The sequence below is a fragment of the Rhododendron vialii genome, chromosome 5a, assembly GCF_030253575.1.
Source record: "Rhododendron vialii isolate Sample 1 chromosome 5a, ASM3025357v1".
NCBI lineage: Eukaryota > Viridiplantae > Streptophyta > Magnoliopsida > Ericales > Ericaceae > Rhododendron > Rhododendron vialii.
This window is the reverse complement of record NC_080561.1, coordinates 40,436,101-40,452,858: the sequence shown is the minus strand read 5'-3', so window position 1 is coordinate 40,452,858 and position 16,758 is coordinate 40,436,101. Positions and strand designations below refer to the sequence as shown.

Genomic DNA, 16,758 nt, shown 5'->3' with positions numbered 1-16,758 from the left:
TTACTCAAAATCAGCTGCTCCTAGATCTGCGACACCAACTGAATGATCCGAACCCTCTAAAATAATAGGTAGAGCAAACGGTACAACAATGTAAAGCCACACATCAAAACTTTCTTGCAAAATAAATATCCCACTACCCAAGGAGTACTCTTCTTTGCTAATCCCAAACTCCCACAAAGGGACAACTTAGAAGGCTTCACCCTCTTTTTGGTGCTCAAAGAAATCTTTGATATGCTCTTTTGTAGTAGTATTTTTTTTGGCTTAGTAAAAGGGAATGGAGGGGGCGACCACGCTCGGCAATCTGTCCTTAGGCATAATCATAAAGCCTCCAAACCTGCGACGAGTCACCAAGGAAATCGAAATTCAAAGATGCATATAGCTCCACATGGGGCCAAAAGCAATCCATAGGGGGAGAGTCAGAGGGGTCTATAGACCCAAGTCGAGAGACCACCACCCCAGCATTTATTGGGGTGTCGATAGCATGCTTTGAAATTGCAACCTTTGATCCGACCAAATAACATGTGGACCACCAGGCCTATATATGCTCTTTTGTACTGTAGTAGCTTTGTTGTGAAACACTCTCTGATTCCTCTACACCCACAGGCAACACATGGTAGCAGCTAAGGAGATTCTCAATCCTTCCCGTTTCACATGTATAATCCAGGCTATAATATCACTCAAAAGTGCCAAGGAACACTCGTGCTTCTGTTTTTGCTCTGAACTTCTTACTATACAGTTCTCGACTTCTCGAGTAAGGACATTCGAATAGAAGGCGCCGATGAGAATCCTTCGTGTTGTTACGCAACCAACAAGCTTCATCCACCCTCATTCCCCAACTTTCAAGCCCGCCCCCAGTAGTTAACCTTTGCTAGCGGCACAATCAACCAAAAGACGAATGCCCTCCTTTGGACATTTTTGTGAACCATGTCACCTAATTAGTCCATTTCTGAAAGGGATCGAATTTGTGCCTTCTAGCATTCCAAGCAGAGTTCAAAGTATTCCCATTTGGATGCGGTAGCACATAACATAGTCTTTCTTAATTATCATGTTTAGGCATTAAGTTGTGAAGGAGTCTGTCTTATTAGAGTCTGAGACTCTGAGTTCCCATGGCATGGAAGGACCTTCAATTCCAAGCTTTTTTTTTTTTTTTACGGCAAAAGTAACATTTATATTAAAAAACTTGATATAGTACATCAAGAAGTTAGGGGGAGAGGGTTCTAACCAATAGTTAAAAAATATACATGATGGGATCACAAAGCCCAAAAACACCCGAAAGAATAAGTCTCAAACACCTAAAAGACCTAACCCAACAAAGTGGGCCAGGCCCAACCCAAGAAAACCCAAGGTTTTATTACGCTATCACCAAATTTATTATGCAGGGGGCCTAATGGACGTAACTTATCCAGCCATAGAAAGGTAGTTTTTTTTTTTTTTTTGGCGAAAGTTAGCATTATTAGTAGTAGTTGGTAAGGTTTGAACTGTGTCAAATGCATAAGAGTTCAAGGTGCCTAATAGAAAGAGAGTGAGATTTATTGGCCCAATTTTTCTTAGGGAAATTGACGGCCAATGACGTATTTTGATAATTAATACCCGTTAAGGACATTTTCTGTAACGCACCGATTTTTCAAGGAATTTCGGAAGCATTAACCCTAAAATATACTAAATTTTATAAACTACTAGGCCCCTATTTGTCGTTATACAAAATGTACTAAAAAAAAATACAAAAAAAGAATCTAACATTTGATTTAAACATCTTCAGAGCAACTATTCTTGATACAGATCTCAAGCATACTCGGTCTCCGGTCTTGGCATTCCTCCTGTGTCAAATAGCTCCATCATTGAACCCTGCATCCTCTGGCAAATTGATCGCCGAAGCAACTGATTTACCAGGATTCAAACGTATTCGTGAGTGATAATTCACCCAGTAGAATAATCCCAATCCTACCAACCCTTTACTCTACAATTAGCATTCAAAAAAAAAAAACAATAATATCACAATTGATAATACACGAGAGGTATAGAATAATAGCACATCGTCTTTTTCTTTACTATCCATCATCTTACATGAAATCTAAGGATTATCTTCACGAGATCCTTTCCTCCCACATCCACTAACTACAATCGTCTTATGGGTCCACCCTTCCTCTTGTTTATTCTGCACCAGGGTCCTATGTGAGCTTATCTAAGTTATGTACTGAGTATGTTCTCACTTAAGACCATAACAGGAGGATCGAGTCATCCCATGACGTATCGTACATTAGGGTCGGACATCCACTACCCCACGCTAACTACAACCGTCTCATGAGACCTATTCTCTTCCCCAAAGAGAAACTTCCCATGACGTATCATACATTAACGTCTCACTAACTATAACCGTCTCATGGGACCCATTCTTTTCCTCGAGGAGAAACTTCCCATGACGTATCATACGTTAGCGTCTCACTAACTATAACCGTCTCATGGGACCCATTCTCTTCCTCGAAAAGAAACTTTCCATGACGTATATACGTTAGTGTCACAACATTGGGCCCCACAGGTAACCCATTTCAACATAGGGCCCTATAAGTTACCATTGCCATTGCTATGGCTCAATTCACAATCCACATAGTACTCACACTTTTAACACTTTACCAATTTTCATTTACTTAACATTGTCTACGTGAGTCACTACTCGCAATCACCCAGTGAATCTAAGTCTGCGTTAATATGTACAACATAAAAATTTCATAAACGACTCATCCAATAACATCATACATTCCAATTTGAACATAAGCATGGCAATATATAAGTGCGAGTAAATAAACACGTAGAAGTTAGGATTGGGCCAATGTCTTTTGGATTAACGTAAATCTAATTCAACAAGTGTTAACAAATTTTATTTCGGTAAGGGTTCACTTAATAATTTTGTAATCTCAAGGTAATTTGGTAGTCTAGGAAATGTTACGTGTCCATTGGTTGATGTGATTATGTTAAAGGTCAAACCTAATTCTTATGGTTAATTATTAGTATTTATTCCCAGAGTTAAAAATGTTCCCTTATTTTGTTTCCAGGAAGTACATTTCCCTTTTCTGTTAAAAAAGAGAGAGTACATTTCCCTTTTTTTTTTTTCCTTCTAAAATTAGGTTTAATCTAATAACCTACTAACTTCACAGATTTAATAACTTGTCAGACCAATGTATCTTTATGGTTTCATTAAACTATCATGTCAGTCTAGTTTTCCGACTAGTTCTTGTTATAGATTTTTATTATGACTTGCACTATCTTAATGAGTTTTTCTCCTTTAATAATATTCCATGTATTCTTATATTCTCAACTTAAACTTATATTAAAATTTTATCTTGTTTAGCAAAAGTATATTGAATCTTACTTAGGCTAGTATTAACTTTATTAAGTATGTACTGTGTGTAAGTATTTTATTTTATTTTATTTTTTACCCGGTCAGGATTGGAATAGTTATACCATGCATTTGTCATTTGTGAACATTAAAAGTTAACACTACATAACAAGAGAGATGTATTCGGTGGAGTAAAATCCATAGTTGAGATTAGCTTGTAAAAGCAATAAACTATTTGGGGTTAAATCGAATAGAAAACAAAGTCCAGGGCTAATAGTGAAATAACATTATATGGTTTCAAAACAAAAAGAAACAGAACACGTAGGAGGAAAAGAAAACAAAGTTTCGGTTCTGTTCTGGTACAACATGGATTTGAAATTTTTTTTTTTCTCGTTGCTAAGTATTAAAACTAACACTTACGGGTAGGGATATACTTAGGGAAATAGGGAAACGATTATTCTACCTCAGTTCCGACCGATAAAGCAAGTAACGGTATTCCGGACAGTTTCAAACGGCTTCGGAAAAAATCAGGCAAGACGACGGAGCAACGGGATGCCGGCGCTAACTTCGGATGATTGAGGATTCGTTTGGAGGTGCTCGGGTCGTTCTAGAAGATGGCAATCGAAATGGGTGCTCGGATAAGTGTAGGAGTTCCTCTAATTCTATGAATTTTTCTAAAATATCGAAACCCACTTTTACATTCTCTCTCTCTCAACCACCATTTTTTTTGGAACCTAAGCTCTGGCTCTCTCTTACTTTTTCTACCTATATTTACAGTGATGGTGGTGGGCAAATATTGGAGTCAGAGGGGGAGATAGGAGATGATGATGGCTGCCAAAAATAAGGAGTAGGAGATAGAGGTGGTTCGGTCAAAGGAGAGAGAGAGAATCAGATGAGGATTGTGGAAACAAAATCCCATAATTTGTGGGATAATTACTTGTATCCACAATATCTATAATATAGATATAAGATATGCATATATAGTTACAAGTTGAATTAAAATTTTTGCTAAACTAATTTTAGTCACGAAAAATTAATCTAGGTTCTGGTTTAATCTAATTACATTTTTAAGTAATTAATCGATTACCATCGATTATCTGATTAAAAACAATTTATTTATTCAAAAAAAAAAAAGAGGCAAAAATCCGGGTTGTTACATTTTCAGCATTAATAATTGTTCTTAGCATGTCCTTGACCGGTATTAATTATCAAAACACGTTCTGGGCCGTCATTTTCCCTTTTTCTTACGGTGAATACTTTTCTAATGGTCCAAGAAGCATCATTAGGAGCGTCCTTGGTCCACAAACATTGATCCATTTATTATGGATTGGGAAATATTCTTATAGTATAAGGCTTTGCTAGGCACCCTGTAGGGCGCATACGAGTCATCGATCTTGATAATGAATGGTTGGATATAATTCGAACTTCTACAAATCCGAATCATCCATTGCCGAGATAGACGGCCGGATTAGCCTAGTGCATGGGTACACTATATCACCCCGGGTCCGTTTATTATAGGGCAGTATGTTCCTTTATATCAAAAAAATAAAGATCGTTTCAACCTACCCCTTAGAAAATATAGCTTGGGTTTCTTTCTAAACCGTGTTGGTTTCCTTTTCACGTTTTCCGCAATCTTCTTTTCATGATTTCAAGATTGAGCAGAGAAATTTGTTAGGAAATTTTGATACGTGAAATGGTTGCCAAGTCTCTTTCCAACCTTTCTTGCCACGTAGTTTTCCAGACAGTCGTTGGTTTTGAAAAAGGACTAGTAACTTGTGCTGAACGTTTGGACATTTGTTTTTGTTCTCTTCATCAAAATCCAAATTAATTTTGTCCATTATTGCATGGTACTCCCTTTGTCCGGATTTAATAGTCATTCGTTCAATTCTAATTGGATAAAAAAATGAGTTATATATTTAAATTGACAATGAATTTTATATCAAATATTAATCTTGTTTGATAGATTTCAATTAGTTTTGTAAGACAATGTTTTCAAAATTACATAAAACATTATAAATTACAAGATATAATTGATTGAAAAATTACATGAACGGAACGGGTTACGTGGTTGACCCCAAGACGCGAATATCTATGAGAGAGAGATTTCATTTACAAAAATAGTTCAAGAGAGACAAAATTTTGGCAGGTGTGAATTACATGTCATATATATCATGAGAAATAAAAAATTAGACACAATATCAACTATGTGAGGGTTCACAATATCTATATCAACCTAAGAAACAAGAGCCTAAAAATAAAATGAAATGAACAGCCAAAGAAAAGATCTCTAATGAATATATTATAACATGTACATGTATAAACTCTTAAAATTACTATAAGCTTAAAATCTTAATTAATATGGTTTTAGGATTTTATATATGATGAATTTATTTATGTACAAACTACAAAATAAAATTTTGTTTGCAGTCCTACAGTTGTATGAGAGGATAAAATATCTATTTTTTGACTCGTGGACAAGTTTAAGTCAAGCCTAGGCAAACTCGATTGAGATCGACTCGTCAAATTTTCATTAAGCTTGATTTTGGTTTGAGTTCGTCTAAAAATTTACTGAATGAACACGAACATTCCAAAGCTCGGTTCAATTCGACTTTTTTATTTTTTCAAAATTGTATACATCAACGAAAATTATTGACGTGTTTGTACACAATATGTTAGTCAACGCTCAACAGGGTTTCTTCGTTTACCGCATGCACAAAAGTAAGATATGGTGGGGCGACTTTCTTTTTCTCTCCAGAAGTGTGAAAACGGTTGGTCTCTCTCCCGCCGCCATCGCCGTGCTTTTGGGTTACCAACCCCCGCCTCACATTTAAGTAAGAGATACTCCCTCCGTCCCATAATGTTTGACACTTTCACTATTTCAGCCTTATGAAAAAATTAACAATATCTTTTAATCCATAATATTTTTTTATAAGCAATATGGATGTTGTTTGATAGAGTTTAATTTGTTCTATTATACAAAGTTCAAAAAATTTCCTAAAACATTATGGATTGAAAGATATATGCAATTTAAAAATGGCACGCATTCCTGAAAATGCCAAACATTATGAGACAGAAGGAGTAATATTCTACACGGCCCCTCAGTTCACCCCTGTTGAATGGACCCCTCCTAAATTGACGACACCTCACCCAAACAGAAATTCCTCTCTCTCACACATGCAACCTCCCTCATGTGATCATAGCTCCCTTTCCTTCTACTTGCTCCTCCATCCTCTCGTTAGCGGTGACCACCGAGCAACGCCGCCGACAGCCAACGCCTCCACTGAAAACCCCACTCCATCTTTCATCCCCTTCCCCTTCCCCAACGCTCATTCTTCTCCGACTATTTATCAACACGTGCCAATAAATTAGAAAAAGAAGCTCTTAATTTTCATGAAATTTTAGGGATCATTGAACATATGGGATCGATTAAGGGATTTTACCTGCACGGATTCTCAGTAAACAACGAACTGACCCGTAAGTTGGGATCTACTATTCCTCCATGTATATTAATTGTACGTCCAGTGTGTTTCAGATTGCATACACCCTGGGCTATCAAGTATCAAAAAAGAACGCAATTGTTTTGCCACGAAACTCCATCATTCGTCCATTGAAATGAGAGTTTCCAGTTGAGAAATGCATTTTATAAATCCCTATCAAAGCCTCAGATGAATTATTCTGCTATAAATATTGAAGTTAATCTATAATTGAATCCCTCACTGGGTCTTTAATCAGGAAGGGGCAATCGACTGAGAAGGAAGAAAAGGGGAGGCAATAGCCGACGGATCTCGGCGATTGGTCTAGATCGATGGCAGTTGGGTAAGGGGAAGGGACCAAGTTCTGGTTCAGTTTGGAACGTGATGCTTCGGAAGAAACGGGAAGGGAAGGGGCTTGATTAGGTGAGGGAAGGTACATGTGTGTCGCCAGAAATCCTGGTTGAGTAAGGCCGTAAGGAGCTCGATGGACGATGGTTGCTGCTGGACGAAGGACAAGGTAGAAGGAGAGGGAGCTGTGATCACATGAGGGAGGTTGCATGTGTGAGAGTGAGAGGAATTTCTGTTTGGATGAAGTGTCGTTTATTTAGAGAGGGTCCGTTCAACAGGAATGAACGGAGGGGCCGTGTAGAATATTATCTCTTTAAGTAAACCCAAGTCACCATCACCAGTCGCTTTTGCCCAACTCTTGGGTTAATGCCCAACCCTATGGCTGTCCCGTTTGTCCTCCACCCGTTAAAATCTTCCCAAACCCAGAAGAAAAAACTAACCCCCATATCTTGTGATATACTATACGTACACATTCACAAGCACTTAATATATCTTTTGGATAAATGTGTCTTCCCCAATTATGCTCCAACGAAGGGTCTAGGGTTCTCCCCTTGCAAAACAATCTTGGGTTTTCCCTTTGCCTGGGTTTCGAAGTTGCTCCGAACACAGGTTGGGTTTTGATTTTGATTGAACTAATTTGCAGTTCTTTTGTTATTGGGTGTGTCTTTTTTGGGTTACTAATAATTCTGTGCATAGATGTTAACACTCGATTAGTCGAAGTGCACATAAGTTGGTCAAGAGACTTGATATATACGTACAACAAAAATTGTTTGTGCGATTGGAAGTTGGGTTGGTGCAGATTACCCATAAAAAGAGTTGGGTTAGTTCTGTATTGAAGAGAGGATTCTGTTACAGGTTTTGTATCTGTGGAGGCCCAATTGAAGTTTATGGGAGCGAAAGCGATGAATTACTGTGGCTTTGGAGTATGCAGATCACGTAAGCGGAAGACTGAGACTCAAGCAGAAGGTAAAGATACGAACATGTTTTTATTTTATTTTATGCAACTATATGCATACCCATGATGACGAAATCCTATGATATGCGAGATTTATCCTACGGTTCATTCGATACGTTTTAGTTATAATTTTATAATTCATTCTATATGTTTTAGTTATTGTTTTCTATGCGATATGTATCCTATGATTCAATACGTTTAGCTTTGGCTGTATTTATTTACTTTATATATTTTTGGTACTTGCTAACAAATCCTACATACTTGAAACGAATACGGTACATGACTAAATATATATTCTGTTTTGAGAACCTTGTGCATACCTACATTGAAAATCAAAAGGCTTCATGAAACTTCTCTATTTTTGGCTGAAATTCTTCAGCATGTACTTGTTGGAGCATGGTGCTCTTTTATTGTTTGATTTGTACAACAATAACAACAGAACCCATGTAGTCTCTAATCATTGGGGGTATGTGGAGAAGATTGGAGACAGAGTTAACCTTTGGCATTATGCACAAAGTGGCTACTCTCAGAATACCACTGAAACAGTGGCCCCCCTATACCTATTTTGTTGCAGAGCCATGCCCTCAAATAAAGCCAAATGGCATCAGAGAGGGCAGGCCTAGAGACCCAATTCAATTTCTGTGCACGTTACCATGTTTCTTTTATTGATAGTCCAGAGCATCGGTATGCACAATTTATTGTTTGATTTGTGACTCTTGTTTTTTAAGCTAGAGAGATGGGTCTGATTCATTTGAAGTTTGTTTTCTTGATAATCTGAAATTTGAACTTAATTAGGCAATTCTTAGTGGGTGCTGTTGAAGCTGATCGTATAGCAAAAGCTATTTGTTCAAAAGCAGAAGCCACAATTATCAAAATGGAGTGTTTCAAAAATCTCATTTCCAGTTTTTTTATTTGCGGAAAATTTTCAATTTTCCAGCTTCAAAAGTCAAAATGGAGTTTGTGTTTTTGCCATTAGCAGAAAACAGAAGCTGTGCACTTTCAAGACAAAAAGTTATTTCCGGCAATGGCTCGATAAACATATGATTGGCACACAACTTATGAGTCCTGGATAATCTTTGGAATGCGTCTGTGTCTAAACCAATTGCGTGCCTACTTCATCTTTGCTTTGAGAATGAGTTTTTAATATACTCTTCTTGAAGGCGATCCACTGTTATTGCATTCACATTGAATGCTTACCATTAACCAGAGTTATAGTTCTTCAATATATAGCTTTATGGGCGTAACATTTTCATTCTTTTGTTTGTGTGTCCACTCCCTTAAACTGTACCATTATCAGAACAAGCTTAGTAAACTGTTCCAGTTCAGACTTTAACTAGTGGTGGTTAGCCACTTAGCCTATGTTTATCAAAGTATCAATCATAAAAAATTCATGTGCACTGCAGTGTAATGCCTATCAAATGCTTTTTGGGCACAAAAACTTTGTTTTGAGACTCACCTCACTGGAACTTTGGGAGAAGCCAACACAATGAGCCTGTTGAGTGGTCTCATGCCTATCTAATTAATCATGGCCTTAACTTTACGCTCACAAGAAACCAAATGAATGCTACTAACGTTTGCACTGATCTTCGTGTTTAAGTTAAAAATGCCAATAACGTGACAGTGTTCATTGAAATCCACATGAAGGCCGGATGGGAAAGGAAAAAACTTCAAGAGCTCTATCTAAACCTTACGTGTCTTTGAAAACCACTGAAGGTGTCCTATAAACAAGAATTGCAACTTGAAATCACTAAATACATAGAGGTCAGCATCAAGTGTATATGGACCCTTAAACTTGTCTAAGATTTAGCTATGCATGTTGATAAGAAAATTAGGACGGCTTTCCTGTATATTCCTTTTAGTTTTGTTTGTTAATCCCCCTTTTGTTTGCCTTTCCTTTTTCGTTGTGTCCTCAATATTCTGCACGTCTTTACACACTTGTGTATTTTATGTGGTTTTGCATGGTTAGAGATTGTTACCAACAATGTGAGGCTGTTTAGCTATAATTCACTGCGATCAGCAACAAGGGACTTCCATCCATCCAACAAAATAGGCGGTGGTGGTTTTGGAGTTGTTTATATGGTAAGATCAATGTGATTTTTTGATGATCACTTAACTTTTGTATCAGTTGCTGAAGGGAGAGAAAGAGAGTAAAAAATTGTCGATAGCTCACATGCTCTTGTAGCCTGGTTCTGGCTTTCTTCCACACAATTTTTGGGATTTGCTGCTTATTCATCTTTATTCTGTGTAACTGCAGGGAGTTTTAAGGGATGGTACTTGCATTGCCGTCAAATGTCTGTCTGCTGAGTCAAAGCAAGGGACCAAGGAATTTTTGACAGAGATTAATATGATCTCAAAAATCCGTCATCCAAACCTTGTTGAACTAATTGGTTGCTGTATTGAGGGCAGCAATCGGATATTGGTCTACGAATATCTCGAGAACAACAATCTGGCTAGTGCTTTGCTTGGTAAATTCCAAAAAAATCCAAATTAGATGCAAGGCTATTCTGAATTCAATTGGAGTGAATTTGAGGGAAAAGGAATTGTAAAGTAAAACATACTATGGAGTAATAAATTTGAGACTTTTTTCACTCCAAGTTGTCTCCAACCTTTTTCCGGAAATTGGCGAGCGGATAGTAGTAAAGTAATCAGTCCTTGTCAAAGAATAAAGACATTAGTGTTTATTGAACCTAATTTGGGTGTTTGAAAGCAAGACACCAGCTTCCATTCCCTTCATTCTTTGTTCCTCTCTTCCGAGAAGAATCTGTGATATCTGTCAGTATTTACTTGCGCTTTTGGATTACTAGATTGGATTAAGGTTTCGAAATTGTCTGCCATGAACATTTGTTGCTTTATATGTTCACTATGATAGAATAACGGCTTATTGAGTTTTAGACTAAACTAATTTCTGAAGTCTTTAATTGCAGGTTCAAAGAGTAAAGGTATCTTTCTGGATTGGCCTACGAGAGCCACTATTTGTATGGGTACGGCTTCTGGTCTTGCATTTCTTCATGAGGAAGCCGAACCACCTATTGTCCACCGAGATATTAAGGCCAGCAATATACTTCTTGATGGAAACTTCCATTCTAAAATAGGAGATTTTGGGCTGGCAAAACTGTTTCCTGACAATGTCACTCACGTTAGTACTCGGGTGGCAGGAACAATGTGAGCATTATCTTTCTTTACTTTCCCTTTGTATAACTATATGCCAATGGGATACCTGAATTATTTGCCTGTTGAATTATCGTAAGTGGGCCTCTCATGGTAGACTCAAGACTTCGTAGTTGAAGTTACTAGGAATATGTATTGATCTGGTAATTAAAAGATATAGAAAAAGAATTAGGTAGCCACTCTGCATTATTACTAAGGATGACATATGGTCTGTATGGGTAAATATAATTATGAACAGATTGTAGTCTGATGCATTATCAAGTTTGGTATTCGAAAGCAGTTCTACTTAGTGTATTGAAACTTAGATTGTGGTGGCTTGCATGGTGGGATGAGATAAGGTAGACGGCAGATTCATAGTCTGCGCACAAGTGCTGCATTATCCAATTAATGCTTAAATTTGCATGTGTTGGCATTCTTCGAAACTAATTGCGGATTATGCGACTCTATTGCTAAAAGCAACCATGGGAAAGTCTGTAACTTGTTAGGATTTACCTAATAATTTAAGATATTTTTAGATACTTTTAATGACTGTCTAGCAAGTGTAGATGGTAATCTCCATGGTTTTTTATTTTCCTTATTTGTCATGTTATTATCAAGTTATCATGACATCACCATGCCATCATGGGAAATTATTTACATCATAATTATCTGTGTTGAGTTGTCTTGTCCCGTCTTTGTTTCTAGTCGTTGCTTTCTCTCTGTATCTCACTATTCATCAGTTACGTTTTTGCAGGGGATACCTCGCTCCTGAGTATGCGTTGTTAGGACAGCTTACTAAGAAAGCAGACGTATATAGTTTTGGGGTGCTTGTACTTGAAATATTAAGTGGCAGAAGTAGCAGTAAATCGACATTTGGAGTGGATCTGTTGGTTCTGGTGGAATGGGTAGGTTCTGCCATTGCATACTCCATTGTTCATAGCATGTATTATTCCATTTATTTTGTTGTCAAGAATATCATTGAAAATGCATAGGGAATTCAGAATTGGAGTTACATTTATAAGATTCAAACCTTTATGTATTCCTAGTGTCCATCCAAATAAACTTGATTTGCTGCACGTTTTTTCCACGCTGAGTAAAGGGGCTTCAGTTTTCCCGTGGCTTTTCTAGGAATATGAGTATTTGCTTTTTGTTCCTTTCTCCATGTTGAAATGCTGGCCAACAGATGATGCATCAGACCTCGTTTGGAGCAATCTCTTCGTAAGGGCTTATTTTTGTTGTCTGTGAATTTATTTATTTTTTTAAAGATTTTGGTCAAAAAGTTTTCATAAACCGATTTGTCCAGACGAGAAGCGTTGGGAAAGTGAGAGACATGAAATAAATTTGGAAAAAGTGCAGTAAAGATAAAATAGGTTATGTAATAACTATGACCTGGAACTTCTAAAAGTTCATAGGCTGATAAGTCACTACCTAGAACAGAAACTGAAGATATACTTGTATGCATATGCGCTAGCTGGACATGAAATTCATGAGCCATTATCTCAGTGATATGTGAACTGGAGTAACAAAATGATGCAGGCATGGAAGCTGAGAGAGGAAGGCAGGTTACTAGACATTGTTGATCCGGAATTAACTGAATACCCGGAGGACGAGGTAATTCGATTCATCAAAGTTGCTCTATTTTGTACCCAAGCAGCTTGTAATCAAAGACCAGGAATGAAGCAAGTGGTGGAGATGCTTTCCAAAGAAGTAATACTCAACGAGAAGTTATTGACGGAGCCAGGAGTACATCTGGCACATACCTCTCGGGGATTGGTTGGTGATAGTTCGCGGGCGACCTCTCACTTTGCGACACAGATGTTACCTCGGTGATGTATGTACAGTATTTTGAGTTAGATGATTTTCGGAACTACCAAATTGCGACATTTTAGTCATCTTTTTCTTTAAGAAACAGCCTTGTTCGTTTGGATGAAAAGTCAATTGGGGCTTTGCTTTTACTTTGTGTACTACTTCAGCCAGAAGATGTGGTTTATCTCACATATATGCATCTTTTTCTTCCTTTCCTTTCCTTTCCTTTCCTTTTTTATTTTTTTTAATCATTTACTGTTCGGTTTTACTAGTTAATTGATTGCCATTTGTTGGTTAAGCCATTTGCTGGTGAATGGTGCTATGGAAATAGACATCCGGACAAAATTATCCTTCCTTAGCTCTTTCCAGATTAGGAATCTAATAGCAGTGAATATTTGTCCTCTCTCTTCTTTTCTCTCTTTAAGAATACATTCTAGATTTGTTAGAAGTCATTCCAAACTTGACGAGCGGTTTAGATGTAAATTTTAGAAAACTTGAAATACTCCTAAGAGAAAAAGACTTGAATCGAAAGAGGCATGAATTATGAGAGTTCACCTACACCTTTGGGGTAAGAAAAGCAAGACAAAATTGCAAAAGCAAAAAAAAGTATTGTAAAGGACATATTTTTCCTTCCTCTCCAAATTAGGAATCGATAAAGAAATGTTCACTCTCTTTAATCAGGAATGGTTAGAAATTATTCCAAACTTGACGAGCGGTTTGTTTCTCATTAGGAATTGTTAGAAATCATTCCAAATATGACGAGCGCGGTGTAGATGTAAATTTCAAAAAACTTGAAATAATAGAAAAGGATTTGAATCTAAAGATGCATGAATTGCCAGAGCAATTTTGTTCACCTATATTTATTGTTGTATTTCTTCTATGGTATAAAGAGGCAGTGTAAATAGTGTTTCGTCTCAATAATAAACAATATTTTTGCTTCAGTTGTTACGAATGATCTTTGTTTTCCATCATTCATTGATTTGTTTTCATGCATGTAATTTTTTGGATTTGGACATGCCAAGTAAATTCTTTGTGCTGCAAATCAAGAAAATAGGAGTAGTACACTACATTTGTGGTCCCACATGAAAAGTATCCAGTAGGTACATCTCTCGGTTCTTCTCCCTCTAGAAATTTTTCAGTGTCGGGTGGGTATCACGTCACTCGGCTGACGTGGTGTCTGAGTGAGCACATCCGAGCCTTCCAAAAGAGTATTGGACGACCCATATTAAAACACTCTCTCTCCTCTCATCTCCACACTCTCTCTCTTTTTTCTCATTTCAAATCCGAGCTGTCCAAAATTGCAATGAACGGTCCAGATGCACCGAGCGGGCACCATGTGGTAGCAGCTCCGCACTGGAATTTTTTTCCTGTCTCTGCCCCCAAGAATAATTTTCTCTCTGTCTCACCAAGAAAAAATATTTAGCGGTTCTGCGCCCTGACACCACCCAATAGTTTAACAAATAAACATAAGAAAAAAAATTAGAGGGATGTTAATAACAGTTGATTTCCTTTGTCGAATAATTTTCTTCTGAGTGATGTATAGAAGTTGATAAAAAAGAGAGAGGGGGTGGGAGTTAGCATCGAAATTTTCTAGCATTTGCAATAGTATCACTAATACTGAGCCGCTGACCCATTTGTTTGTCCATTTTCTGAAATTCTACTTAATAAAGTAGTACCATCATTATATTTCAAAATATTGGAAAAAAAAGGATTGGAACCAAAAGTTGTATGCTCACGCATCAATTTTGTGTTGGGTATACCCAAGTGGAGTGGGTGTGAGTGTAGGGGATAAAACCCCTTTGGCTTTTCTTCCCTTTTGTATTGACTGCCTTTGGCAGTGTGTGGTGTGTGCTAGACAGAAAGGTGAGAGCAGATAGAGAGTGAGCGAGGGGCTCCTCCCAAAGGCTCCTCGGAGATACCATCGGAGAGCACTGGAACGAGGGAGACAGAGAGTGAGGAGTGATGGCAGTCGGGTTGTGGCGTGCCAATGAGATTTTTTCATGTAAATTATATTTGATTTGTGAATAATACAATTACGAAGTTTTTTTTTGGATATCTCTCGTTTTGTGCTTGGTTTATTTGCGTGCTTATACTTAGGGTGCGGATTTGGAGGTCAGGGTCTCGACCCAACATTTTGTTCACCCTCACCTTTAGTGACAGTAGGTTTATCCACATTTGGTAAGATATGTTACGAGTTCCGTTGAAATAATCAAAGTTACTTATTTTCTATACATTAATTTATTTAGTTACTAAGCAAAACGTCTTGTCAATTGAATATCAGTAATACTTGATAAAAAAAACCTCCAATTTAGCTCTATCCAAATTACACCCAAGAATTAAAAATTTTGATCAAGTACTTACTGCTATCTAATTGAGTTGTTTTTTTTTTTTAAAACAACAAATGAATTTGCATAAAATAAAAGATTTTGATTATCCGTAACATGGCGCGCTAAATGTAAGTAAAGTTTCCCTCATGCATCCAAGGCGAGTGGGAACAAAATAGCTCTTATGAATTATTGCTATTAATGTTTTTCAATTTGCACTTCTTAACTTTTATTAAGACAGAACATTTATGCGAGTTGGATCTTTTTATTTCTCACTTATCAATATATAGATCAAAATTCGAGGGGCACAGCCGCACAAGCTCGCGTGCATCGCACACGTGCCCCGGCCCTCTCTCTCTGAACGATTAATATTCCTATACTGTGAGCCTTCTACATATAGATATATCAGCTCTTTTATCATCTTCATCAGTTGACAAAATCTTGCTTTTTCCTTCTCAATTGCTTCTTTTAGCATATCCTTTTTAAGTAGGTCAATTAAAATACTCTTCAGTCTCTTCCTAGTATTAGTGTGCATGCATGCGTTGTATGTGTGAAGATTAAAAATAACAATATTTCCCTTCGAAGTGTGGGTGGCATATGATTTGTCCATACATTTAGCGGCAACATCGTTCGGATCATTGGCGTGATGCCATTGTGCCCTCATTCTTTTTATTATTTGTAATCCTTTGTCATTGTTTAATAATAACAAACCCTTAACATACACAATTGAGTTGATATATTGGCTTTTTATCACATGGTACACATTTCCCATTAAAGAGTCCTAACCTAAGATTCCTCATGATTTGTTTTCTATATATAAATTTATTACTTGACTATTTGACGACAGTCAACATAAAAATATTCAAGAGATTTTTATGTTCTTCTTGGTCAACTGGAAGGTGAGGATATATGCTTAGGTGCTCGCCAACTTTGTTCGCTGATAAGTGTCAAAATATACATGTTTTGGCCATCCAATCTACATTTATTAGTCTTTTAGATTTATTAACTGATTTTTATTATGTGTTTTTATGTTTATAGGTTACTCGAGCCTGTTGTCCGAGACTTTAGATAAAAAGAAGATTTTAAAAAAGTTTGAGATTAAATATGAAATAATTTAAAATTAAATGATTCATTTATTATTTCATGAAGTCCAAAGGACCTTTGTGTGATTAAAGGCTTCGATCCCTATATATATAAATAATTTACCCTGGTGGCTTCAGATTCCCCCGGCGTGAAAAAGGAAAAAAAAGCTGCTGCCCGTGGAAAGGAAAAAAAACGAAGAACCGGGGCGGCGGAAAAGAGGTTTTGTTCTGAATATTGTTTTTGTAGTTTTAGAACATACGATTTTACTTCTGAGTTTTCTTCTTTTCA

The 16,758-nt window shown here is 37.1% G+C and overlaps 1 protein-coding gene and 1 non-coding gene across 3 annotated transcripts in view; one reads left to right on the top strand and one right to left on the bottom strand.

The window, feature by feature from the left end:
• The first annotated feature begins 7,495 nt into the window (after nt 1-7,495).
• LOC131325968 (putative serine/threonine-protein kinase) overlaps nt 7,496-16,758 on the top strand; it is a 70,114-nt gene continuing 60,851 nt past the window's right edge. Inside the window, exons 1-7 of one of the 2 annotated variants that reach the window (XM_058358491.1) lie at nt 7,496-7,764; nt 8,011-8,121; nt 10,077-10,189; nt 10,365-10,575; nt 11,035-11,272; nt 12,012-12,162; nt 12,794-13,053. In XM_058358491.1, the coding sequence (XP_058214474.1) occupies nt 7,659-7,764; nt 8,011-8,121; nt 10,077-10,189; nt 10,365-10,575; nt 11,035-11,272; nt 12,012-12,162; nt 12,794-13,053 (1,190 nt within the window). In that variant the 5' untranslated portion in view covers nt 7,496-7,658. Of the gene's footprint in view, nt 7,765-8,010; nt 8,122-10,076; nt 10,190-10,364; nt 10,576-11,034; nt 11,273-12,011; nt 12,163-12,793; nt 13,285-16,758 lie in introns of those variants that run through there. The other variant, XM_058358492.1, reaches the window with a different exon arrangement.
• LOC131328144 (small nucleolar RNA snoR100) lies at nt 8,672-8,778 on the bottom strand. Its single transcript, XR_009200423.1, has one exon. It is a non-coding gene; the product is annotated as a small nucleolar RNA snoR100 (small nucleolar RNA).